At 38.3% G+C, this 12,150-nt stretch overlaps 1 protein-coding gene across 1 annotated transcript; it reads right to left on the reverse strand.

Moving 5' to 3' along the window:
* Nucleotides 1–1,973: 1,973 nt before the first annotated feature.
* LOC121145299 (olfactory receptor 52I1-like) lies at nt 1,974–6,582 on the reverse strand. Its single transcript, XM_040964030.1, has 3 exons — nt 5,634–6,582; nt 2,780–2,899; nt 1,974–1,978 (listed from the first exon to the last, which is right to left on the reverse strand). Exons 1-3 carry the CDS (start codon nt 6,559–6,561, stop codon nt 1,974–1,976), a joined length of 1,053 nt encoding a protein of 350 aa, XP_040819964.1. The 5' UTR covers nt 6,562–6,582.
* Nucleotides 6,583–12,150: the final 5,568 nt, after the last annotated feature.

Below are 12,150 nucleotides of genomic sequence, written 5' to 3' on the forward strand. Positions count from 1 at the left end.
TCCTGCTTTCCCAGACACAAGCAGGAGCTGGATAAGACGTGGAATAGCTGGGACACAAAACAGCACTCTCATGGGATCCCGGTGCATGTAAAGCAAGGATTTAGCCACTGGGCCACCATGCCAGGCCCATGTGTATTTTCCAATCAATAGAAAGTTTTCTCTATCTCAGAAAGAAAAATTATTTCCATCTCTGTAGTACTCATTTGGCAGTAACTACCTATTAAATTATCCATGAAAATAGAACACAATTGAACATGTGTAATATTACTCTTTGTTTATTACAAACTAAGGAATATTATATGCCTTGAACCTAAGGCTAACTTAAAGAACACATTGATAAACAAGACAAAAACTTTTGACAATAGAGGTATTAACTTCTCACCAAATAGAACTGATTCTTTATTAGTGACCCCACATTCTACACTGTGTCATGTGATATGCTGGATTGTGGCAAGCTCACCCAAAACAAAATATTTTCCTTACCTCATAGGTATTTTTATTAAAATAGTGGAGCATCAAGGAAACACCTAATGGAACTACAGAATACTTTTAAAACATCACAATTTCTGAATCTGTTTAAATTTTCAAATACTTACACATTGTGTGCACACACTCACAAATACACACACACACACACACACACACTCTGGACCACATAGAGGCTACATCATGCTGGATCTCATAGCTGAAGCAGGCAAGAGGAAGAAATAAATAATATCCAAATTGAGAAAAAGAAATTCAAATGTTATGTGCAGATGATTTGATCTTGCAGAACGAACCTCAGGGACTCTTCCTATAACTAGTATGGGAATTTACTAAAGTTAAGGATTAAGAATTACCTTGTCCCCAACTATGAGAAAGAGAAATTTTAAAAGTAATCCTATTTCCAATGCTACCAACAAATTCCTACAGGTGAAATAGCTCTATAATGTAAATTATAAATACTAAAGGAATAAAAAGAACTCAAAGAAAAGGAAAAATATGCCTTGTTCAAAATTAGAATAAAAATATTTACTCTAACCAAAGCAATATTCAGATTCAATAGCTATCTATGAAATGCTAATAAGATTTTTCAAGAATTAGAATTTCTAATATATGGAACATAAATATTAAATAGTCAAAGCAATCTTGAACAAAAATAACTAAATCAATGAACAAACCATTGCTAAAATGACAGAATCAAATTACTACTGATTCATATTATCCCTGAATATAAATGGCTTAAACTCATAAATAAAACATGATAGATTAGTAGATTGGATAAAAAAACAAAATCCATTTATCTTTCCACTACAGCAGACACATCTCAGTGACAAAGATCACCAGAAACTGTATCTCATATGTTATGTTTGTTTTTATTTTCATTTCTTCAAAATAGTTTTTTCATATTAAATTATTCACTGATTCATAGATCATTCAGTAGTATGATTTTCTTCAAGAAGGTTTTTGATTTTCATTTTAATTTCTTCAGTGACACATTAGTCATTTAGTAACATGTTATTGAACTTCATGGCATTGTAAATTTTTATTTTTCTTCCTGTTGTTGATTTTGTTTTGTGGCTTTTCAAAAGGGGATATAAAGTAACTGTGTAATGGAGACTATCATGTCCAGATGTGAGGATACAATGCAGTATGCATTTCTACTTCCAGATCAAAGATGAACTCCCAATGAAACTGTTAAATTTATCTTGACAATAGGATGCTGGACTCTCTGCTATTGTCCATGGCCACAATGATGGACTTATGACTGCTTCTGAAGAACTGTACTATTGTAATAATAAAGGGGAAATCCGTGTGTGTGGGGGGGGAGGATTTGGGGAGTTGGTTAGAAATATCCTAATGCCTATGTATCATAGAATAATAATAAAATGGGGGAAGGAAAAAAAAGCAAAGCAGGAAGCATTAAACCACTTGACTTTAAAACACAACAGAGTTACAACAATTAAAACATTACTATTGGCATAAAACAAGTATTAGACTAAAGGAACATAAACAGAGAACTGAAAAACAAACCCAGACATAGGCTGCCTAATCCCAGCACAAGCTCCATCCAATCCCCAATTCTAAGTGCTTTCAACCCCTGTGGCCCCTTACTGCCTGCTCCATCCCGGAGGACTAACACCCCAAGAGTTATTAGTGCCGCTTCTCCTCATTGTGAACCCACCAAGACCCAGCCTGCTCCACCCCACCAGCAGGTTATAGCCCTCCCCACAGCCTCAACATGTCTGCTCTTGCTTTTTTGATCTCTCTGTCCCCCACTTTTGGGGGCTGAAGGGGTGGACACTAGAAACAGGCCATGTTCCAATGAATGTGTTTCCACCTACAAACAAACAAAAAATAAACTCAGGCATCCACATCCAGTGGAACTCTGACAAACTACTAAGAACACTCATTAGAGCAAGAATAATCTTCTAAATAAATTGTTCTGGGAAAATTCAATCTCTCCACATGTGCAATTATCAACTCAAAATGGATTGGTGACCTAAATATAAGACCTGGAATTATTAAACTACTAAAAGAAACAAAATTAGACAAATGAATTTTTCAATCAAACTGAAGAGTTTCTACACAGCAAAGAAAAAGAGTGGAGAGACAATCTTTAGATTAGGAGAAGATATTTGCAAACTATTCATTTGGACAATGGCGAGTAACCAAAATACATAAGAAATATAATCAGTTTAGTAGTACACACACACACACACATAATCTGATTTAAAGCCAAGTAATATATATTAGGAGATATTTTGCCAAGAACGACATACATTTGGACAGCAAGTACATCTTTTAAAAATGTTCAGCATCGCTGCATCATCGAAGAAATGCAAATCAAAACCACAATGAGAAATCCCTTTGCTCAAGTCCAATTGGTTATTATCAAAAAGAAAAAGAATAAGAAAGACTGATGAGGATGTAGAGAAAGGGAGCCCTTTAGTATTGGTCCTGGAATACAAATTAGCATAACCACTAGGGGATAATCATGTAGAGGTTACCCAAAAGATAGATAGAACTACCGTATGACCCAGAAAGTCCACTCCTGGATATATACTCTACGGAAATGACATTAGCCTGTTACAGAGACACCTGCACTTCCATTTTATTGGAGCACTATTCACAATAGCCACAACCTGGTAAAAACTCTATCTGTTCTTTACTTGGTGAACAACTTAAGATGGCGCGCGCGCACACACACACACACACACACACACACACACACACACACACACTATAGAATACTATTCAATAATTTTAAAACATGAAATCCTATCACTTGTGACAACCTAAATGGAGTTGGAGGTCATCATCACCATGTTAAAGGAAATAAGGAAGATACAAAAAACAGGCACCACATAATTTAACTTGTGTGAAAGAAAGTTGATCTAATAGGAGCCAAGAGCATAGCACTTGTTCTCAGTAACTGGGTAAAGTAGGAGAGAGAGAGTGATAAGGAGAGCTGAGTAACATGTACCAAATTATAGCTACAAGAGAGTATGAAGTTGAACAGTAAGCTGACTATAGCTCCTAATTCACTGTATGTGTTTCCAAAAAATAAAGCTAGAGGAAAGGATTTTGGATGCTTTACCCATAAATATGATGAATACTTGAAGAGAAGGAATTATTCTGCTGAATTGAACATTACTCATTGTATGCATGTATCAAAACATTACATAGTATCCAATAATATACAGAATTTTATGTCTGCTTAAAAGTATTTTTCAATTTTGGAAAAATAAAGCCAAATGAAAATAAAGCATATGGAATACATCCAATCACTTATGATTGTACTTTGTGTTAGCAAGTTGCAAGAGTGAGAGTTTATTTTTGCAGTTCTTTGGGACCACAGTACATCATTATCAAATTTCAGGAGTCTGACTTCTACTCTGCTGCTATTAAATAGCAAAAACATTCTTAATAGGTTAAAAAAAAAACTCCATAAAGGTAAGATACAGGATGACCAGTTGCTTAAAAATAACACGTAAAACTATAGAACTACAAATGAATTGTCAGATGTTGGGTTCTGTTCTTTCCATTTATTATCTTTCCTTTGTCTTCAAAACTCTCTGTAAGTAAACATGACTTCCAAAAATAGAAAATAAATGCTAACACTCACATCAAAAGCCCTATGAAAAAACAGCACTATGGAGTTTTATTTTCACTATTAGAAAATTATCCTTTTACTGAAATGTAAAATGAACCATAATCAAATATATATATTCCTTATATATTATATCTTTTTATCTCAACATACATAGATTACTCAGTTTAAACTATCTAAAAGGATGAAATAAAAATGAAAGACATGGAAGTATCTGGCACCTGAACAAGATGACCTTTCAATGCCTTTATCTACATAATTCTCCGTTAACATTTTCATCCCAGAACACATCTCATGAAAGGTATTCACAAAAAGAAAAACTTGAGTTCTGTGTAATCCCTCTCTTCTGTGTCAGAGTTGAATTACAAAGTATCAGGAGAAAGCAGAAAGAACCATGCCCAAACTAAATTTACATTGGCTTAGCTCCCGCTTAAAAACAAAAATTTGGTACATGAAATCTGATCTCTTTATAAAGACTTCTTTAAAATCTGGTTATTAGCACATAACCCCAACTAGCTTTACAAAACAAAATTACTTAAAACCATAGATATCCTACATAAACCCATATCATGCATGTACCATGGTGTTTAAGCTAAATTTAAGTCAGAGAATGATTTGCTCAATTACTTCAGGCCGAATGGCTTCTCTTGCTGTGCACCAGATTTCTCTTTCCAAGTTAAATGTTGTAATTCAGTCATAACTGTCAGTCCCGAGCTTACTTCTTTTCAGAGAAAAAAAGTGCAACTGGGCTAGGTGATGGCTCAATTAGATAATCCCCAAATGCAAGCGGCAACATCCCATAAAGGCACCAGTCCATGTTCTAGCCGTGACACTGCCCATCAGTCAGTTTCCCTACCTATGGCCTGGAAAAGCAATGAAGGTGACCTAAAGCCTTGGAACCCTACACCTGTGTGGAACACACAAAAAGGCTCCTGGCTTCAGATCTGCTCAGCTCCAACCATCGAGACCATTTGGGGAGTGAACCTGTGCATACTGAATTTCTGTCTCCCCTCTTCTGTAACTCTTCCTTTTCAATAAAAATAAATAAATCCTTTAAAAAAAAAGAAGTATAACTGTCTGGACTCCATTTTTGTTGGCACAAGCTATCGATGCACACATGTGATCCAAGTCAGGAACTTACATGCCAAAAGATTCTTCCATATAAACACAAGAGCAATTCTAAATAAATAGGCTGAGTATGTGCATGGGTGAGGTGGACCAAACAGTTGGATTCTTCAACAGAGGGACTACTAAAATATCTGCTTTAAATACGGGTCAGATGCTAGGAAAGCTCCAACTATATTCTCTGCCTAAAATTACTTCTGATTCAGATAGAAATTTTCCATCATTTTTGTTAGCATTTGAGAAATTAAGTGCAGATAATTTGTACAGGTTCATATTAAATCTTCTATAATGCCAGACGGAACAGCCCAGACAGGTAGACGATTACACTAGGTATGTGAAATGGTCTGACAAGCTTAAGGTCTGGAAAGATTTTGTGCTCAGGAACCATGATTGGAGAGGCAGCATGTCAGCAAACTCCATATTCTCTCCCGGATTTGCTTGGTTCTCATGCCATAGATGATAGGATTTAAGGTAGGTGGGATGACAAGATACAGGTCAGCTAACAACACTTGAGTGTGCAAGGGTACTGTGTCTTGCCCTAGCCAGGATACATAATGGGATGCCAACCCAGGTAGATAATAGAGAGTCATAACTCCCACATGAGAACCACAGGTACTCAATGCTTTCAACTGAGCTTTCTTGGAAGAAAGACCAAATACTGCCCTGAGAATCAACACATACGAGGCAGCAATGAAAGCCACATCACACCCCACAATAATGGAGGAACCAATGAGGCTGTAGAGACTGCTGGGCATCGGGTCAGCACACGCTAACTTGACCACAGCCATGTGCTCACAGTAGGAATGCAGAATCACATTGGAGCCACAGAAAGGCAAATGACTCACCATCCAACTCAGTGGAGTCATGATCAGGACAGCTCGAAGAATGATGGCCACAGTCATGCCCAGGATCACTTGAGGGGTGAGAATTGTCTTGTAGTGCAGAGGCCTGCAGATGGCTACATAGCGGTCAAAAGCCATGGCCAGCAGCAGCCCTGTCTCCACAGCCGTGGCCGCATGCACAAAATACATCTGAGTGAGACAAGCATGAAAGCTGATGGAACTGTCTCCCGTGCAGAAGATGCTCACCATCTTGGGCACCACGGAGGAGGCCATGACAATGTCCACAGCAGCCAGACAGCACAGCAAGTGATACATGGGCTCTTGCAGAGTAGAATCCATCCAGACTGCAGTCACGATGAGGATGTTTCCCACCAGGGCTGTGGTGTACATGGGACTCAGTGAGATAGCCAGCCAAAGATGTGAGGATGGCAAGCCCGGAATCCCCACCAGGAAGAAGGTGGCAGGGGTGTCCACTGTGTGATTGTAGTGTGGTCCCAGCATTTCAGGTGAAAGTGATTTCCTGTTAATAGACAAAGCAGAAAGCTGTAATTCAGTAAGATCTTTTCCTCTCTGTGTACTTAAAACATGGCAAGTGCTTAGGTTGGGTCAGAAAATTACCATAAAAAAAATACTATGCTCTACAACCTCCATTGAGCCCATGGCTATTTGCCTTACCAATTTCTATTCATTGTTCATTGATCATCTGTTTGTTATCCCTTGTACAGTCTGTTCTCTCCTCTACCATATCAATGCTTAGTCTAAATATGTACCTTTGTTTCAAGCTTCTATAGTCTCTTACTCTGATCTGATGGTTCAAATTGATAATTCTAACATTTTTCATATGGCTTTTGTGTCTCTTGTCTATTGCCTTATAAAGGATGTGATCCTTAGTGATAGCAAACAAACAACTTAAAAGAGAATATACATACTCAGAACAATAGTTTTCACATAATGATAATCAAGAGGATAAAATCTGTTGTTTGCTTCTATCATCTTATTAATAAATAATGTTTGATTTACACATCAAAATTCTTTGCAGTAAGTAGGTCACATTTTACAGACTCAATAGAGTGGCTAGATGAAACAAGAAACAAGCATTCTTGCAATTAAAGAAATATATCAATGAATGCAGGAAACTACTTTTTTGGAAACAACATCACTTTCCATCATAGATAGTTGAAAGTCTGGAAAGGTTTATAATCCTGCTTCTCCAGCTTTCATCCTAACTCTCATATCAGGTGAAGCTTTTCCTGAGATGTTGGCATTTTATAAAGATGCCAGTGCAAGTCCTAACTGTTCCTCTTTCTCTCCAGCTCCCTGCTAATGTGCCTGGGGAAGCAGCAGAGGGTAATCAAAGTGCTTTAGCTCCGGCACCCTCGTGGATATCCAGAAGAAGCAACTGGGCTCCTTGCTCCTGACTTGCTTCTGGCCCAACCCTGAGCCATTGCAGGGGAGTGAACCAGCTGAGTAGAAGTCTTCTCTCTCTGTCTCTCCCTGCCTCTCTCTCTGTATCTCTGCCTTTCAATTAAATGAATCTTTTAAAAAAATAGAAAGAAAGCTTTATTATTTAGCAAGTAAAGCATATTTTAGTGAATGTAGCATTTCTCAGTACATTAGTGAAAACTACGGTAGACATTATCTGAGTCTACATCTCCATTTATACAACAAGACGCATATCCATACAGCACAGTTGGTATAATTTAAATGAAATTAAATGTTCCAGGGCCTGTGGAATGGGTCAACTGGCTAATCCTCTGCCTACCCATATGAGCACCAGTTTGTGTCCCAGCTGCTCCACTTCACATGCAGATCCCAGTTGGGGGCCTGAGTAAACAGCAGAGGATGGCCCAAAGCTTTGAGATCCTGCACCCTCATGGGAGAACCAGAGGAATCTCTAGGCTCCTAGTTTCAGTCAGCTCAGCTCTGGCCATTGCAGCCATTTGGGGAAGGAACCAGCAGACCGAAGATCTCTGTCTCTTCTTTCTATAAATCTGCCTTTTCAATAAAAATAAATAAATCTTTTAAAATAAATTAAATATTCCATCCAAGATAACTAAACAAGTAGAGGGAAACTTCAAAAAAGTTCACAGGAAATGAAATCAAGATATAAGTTTATATTAGAATGGAAATGTCTTAACTCATGCATAGCTTGTCTGAAAATGCACTTTCAATGCAAATTTTGAAGATCTCGGATATGCTGATTTGAGATTCTAGTCCAGGACTTTCCAACTGTGACTCCCAAGCTTCCATACAGCCCAATATTAACAGCCATGAAAACAACCATCAACTCTTATTTTAAAACATGTTAGCGGCTTCACCTAGGTTGTTTCTGAGATAAAGGAAACCACCACTCTTCACTTCCAGGAGCTGAGCTCTAGCACTTGTTGACTTCTGTATTGCTTCAGCTGCCCTCAGTCTGTCTCATTTAGTAGTTTCTACATCATATAATGTGTAATATTCTGGGCGTGGAAGCATGAACATAAAAGTAGTCAGAATTTGTCACAATTCTAATCCTGTATGATAGTCCTTTAATTGTCTTCCCAATCAGGTGCTTGGTTTCCATGATTTCACATGAAGTGTGGGCATGTAGACACTCCCCCAAATGAGAACACTATTTATAAGGGGTGTTTCCCTGCCTGCTGGTACCACCCAGCATTTAAAGATGTGGGTTGCTATTCTTTATGGAACCCTCAAGTTTTTTTTTCTTAGAACACTATAAAAGCCCTGCATCCTTCAAGGTATCCTACACAAAACATTCTGCTCCTGAATTATCAATAGGCTAGCAATGCATCTTAGCACTGATTCTAGATATACTCTCCCTAAAGTCCCTACCTTCTCACTTACTAGTCATTTTGCCTTGATGATACTAGGCAAAATGTCCAAGTTCATTGGTGACATGGAGATACTAGTCCTTTTGTCACACAGATGTTTTGACTTTAAATGAGAAATATGCAAAAATGGCTAGCCTGATTTTTTTACATAGATGCCCAGTAAACTGCAACTAATTAAAATATTTTTTCCTGCTTACACTTGCAATTCTACATTTTCCCAAACATACTTGTATAGGTAAGTGTGACTCAGAAATAAAGTCAGATAATAAACAATACTTAAGCCTGCCTTGCCTAAAGCTTACATTTCCATGATCTATCACTGAAGATGTTTTACTCAGTGGCTACACACAGGAAATCTTTTCTAATGTGACTGTCACTATGCCTCTTCTCTGAGCTGTGTAGAACTAAAAGCAGTCCTATACAGTCCAAGAATTATTTCACAAGTGTCCAGTCAATCTTATATGAAGAGTCGTTGTTTTCCCAGCACAGGTCTACGATGCCTCATCTATCACTTCCTACAACTCCCCTCAAATAAAGGGCTTTCAGGATAAGAAGTTCCCAGATTCCTTCCTTTTGGATCTTCCCTTTATTTACCCATTTTTTAAAATATAATCAGGAAGACGATCTTTCCCTTAATCATTGGCTATATGTAAACATTCATGCTACAAGTATTTTCTGTGTTAGCCAGGCACTAAGCCAACAATCACCTTAGTCTCAAGTCTAATTGCATGACACAATATGCCCCTTCGAATTGGCTCATATGGAACCACACACTGAATAAATTCCACATCAACACATCAACAGTAGCCTCAAGGAGAGCACTCAGAATTTTAGTAAAAGGCCAAATTTCAGGAATATGATTGCATACCATGGTCCTTGTTGAAACCAGCAAACAGCAGAAATGAAAACAAAGACCCTAAACTCAAAAAAATATTATCTAATGAGACAGACTAAAGCAGTGAGCTGCACTTCACAGTCAGGCTGGTTCACAAGATAAGGACAACTTTTTGTAATAGAACAGCTAAGGGTAGAAAAGTTCAGGTTATCCTTAATAATGCTGTATGTGTCCTGAATGCCAGAAACCACAGCGTTGAGTAGTTCTCCTAAAGACACAATGCTCACCAGTTTCCACTTTCCTCACTAACCCCTGATCCAGGACGCTCCCTTCCTGGTTGCCTTGTATAGACCTACTTTCTCTGAGGACACTCCTGGTTGAAACTGCTGTACTCCTTTCTCCAGCTTTGGCCACTCCTAAGTGGACATACTTCTCACGTTCTTGGGAGTATTTTTCCCCTGCATTTACTTTTGTTCTTCTTCAGCAACAATTATTAAGCTATTAGTCTTTCACAAGTGCCAGACATAGGGTCTGACTGGCTATTATTTTTATTTCGCTCAGCCTGTCACTACTGAATAATGTCTTGTGGTGATTAACAGTGATCTTCATTCAAAATCTATGGCCAGTTTATTTTCTTCTGTGTTTTACTTAACCTCTCAAACACTTAAGCAGTACTATATGCAGTCTTATTTTGGATTGAAGGGAACACACACACTGTAAAATGTGAAAATATGAGATTATACAGCTTAATAAAGATTTTATGATGAACATATGCATGAACACACCGTGTAGCCACCACTGAGAATTAGAGACACATTTGCTTCCAAGTTGTTGAGCTACTTTTTGTTCTATCAAGCTCTGACAAAGCTCTCTATTTAGTCTAGTCCCTGCCTCCACCCTCAACACTGCAGACATTCACATGAAGAACTGAAAGGCCAGTCACTAAAATGAATTTAGACAAACACTTAACCCAATAAATAAAATCATAGACCCATGAGTTTCTAGCATACCTTTTAAAAGCATGGATAAATATATAATTCAAACTGTCATAAAGGTAACGAGCCCTTATGTGTAACTCATTTGAATGGAGCCTTTATGTTTATGATAACCATGTCTCCAACATACCCTTTGATTTCTTATAACTTCTTGATTCTTATAACTTTATAATTTCTTAAACTGTCACTTTACCATCCCAAGGCTTAAATTATCCCTTTTTTTTTAATCAAGATAGTCACATGTTCTCAGTCTATCTCCTACCTCCCATATCTGCCCATCATTTCTAGATAAGGTCTTGTTAATAGCTACTACCACATCCCTGGCCAACCCCACAGAGTTTCATCTGCTGCATCCTTCCAGGAATTATCCTGGCCTTGAGACTGCCCCAGCCCTACAACCCCCTATTCAATTATCCATGTCACTCAAATTTTCTCTAGTCAACATTTTCTGATCATCTGTACCTGGTAGTCTGCATTGCTTTTTCTCCAAAGGGAGAGAATTGTTTAGGACCAATAAAGAGGAGCAGGAAGATTCACAGATCACATTTGAACAACGGAAAGTCATGGTGAGGAGTATTATCCTGTCCTGAGAGCTCCCATGAGTACTCCTCTTTCTCCTTTAGCTACTCCATCATCTTACCTTTCCCCAGGACACCCTGGCATCCCAAAGCCTTTGCCCAGGGAAGCAGGTGATTTCTCCAAAGGCTGATTTTTCTTTGTGTTCTGTGCCCTGGGGCTTTCCAGATTGCATCTGAGAGTAGATCCCCGTGGTTTCTTTGTGTTCTCAGAGGATACCTAAGAGAAAAAAAAGACCCAAGATTGTTTAGATTTGTGAAAGTCAGCCATGTTCTAAGCACCCTAATAATCTATGTTTTAGCTATGTGTTTTAGCTGTGTGTTTCATCTCAATATCTACAGACCTCACTGTCCCCTGCCTGGGACTCATGATGTCCCACACTGTATAAGTATTTATTAAAATTCTGCTATACAGTCTAGCTTAAATACAGAAGGGAAGAAGGACAGGGAAGACCAATGAAGATAATAAGCTCATCAACTTGAGGGAAGGACAGAACCTCAACCAGAGGTATGAAGGTCGAAGTGTTCTCCACGTATAGAATAAAGCTGAGAAAGAAGAGCATTGGTAGTGGAAAGAAAATGGAAATGAAAAAGGCGAGGGAGCTGTTTGGGGGCATTTTCTAACATTCCTGATTTTTATCTCCACAGCATCCCCAGGCAAAAATAAAACTGGGAGAGAGAAGCCAATAGGAACAAGATATAAATCTCCATTTAGTTATTAAATGGGGAAGATATATAAACATTTGGAAATAGGAAAAGTGAAATTAGGCTCCCGGTTCCCCAAGTCCTCAGGAGACGTAGATGCTGGTGGTGTGAATGGTGGGAGGCCTTGTCTTATCTTTGAGGGTGGCACT

Source organism: Ochotona curzoniae, unplaced genomic scaffold, assembly GCF_017591425.1.
Source record: "Ochotona curzoniae isolate NIBS_2020 unplaced genomic scaffold, NIBS_Ocur_1.0 scaffold_3223, whole genome shotgun sequence".
Taxonomy (NCBI): domain Eukaryota; kingdom Metazoa; phylum Chordata; class Mammalia; order Lagomorpha; family Ochotonidae; genus Ochotona; species Ochotona curzoniae.

Bases quoted from the DNA above. Each gene is read 5' to 3' on its own strand.
- LOC121145299 (XM_040964030.1), bottom strand. From the start codon at position 6,561: ATGCTGGGACCACACTACAATCACACAGTGGACACCCCTGCCACCTTC. The intron at 2,900-5,633 runs GTTTGCTGACAT...CATCCTCATCAG, and splicing joins AATCCGGGAGAGAATATGGA to TCTTTCTTATTCTTTTTCTT.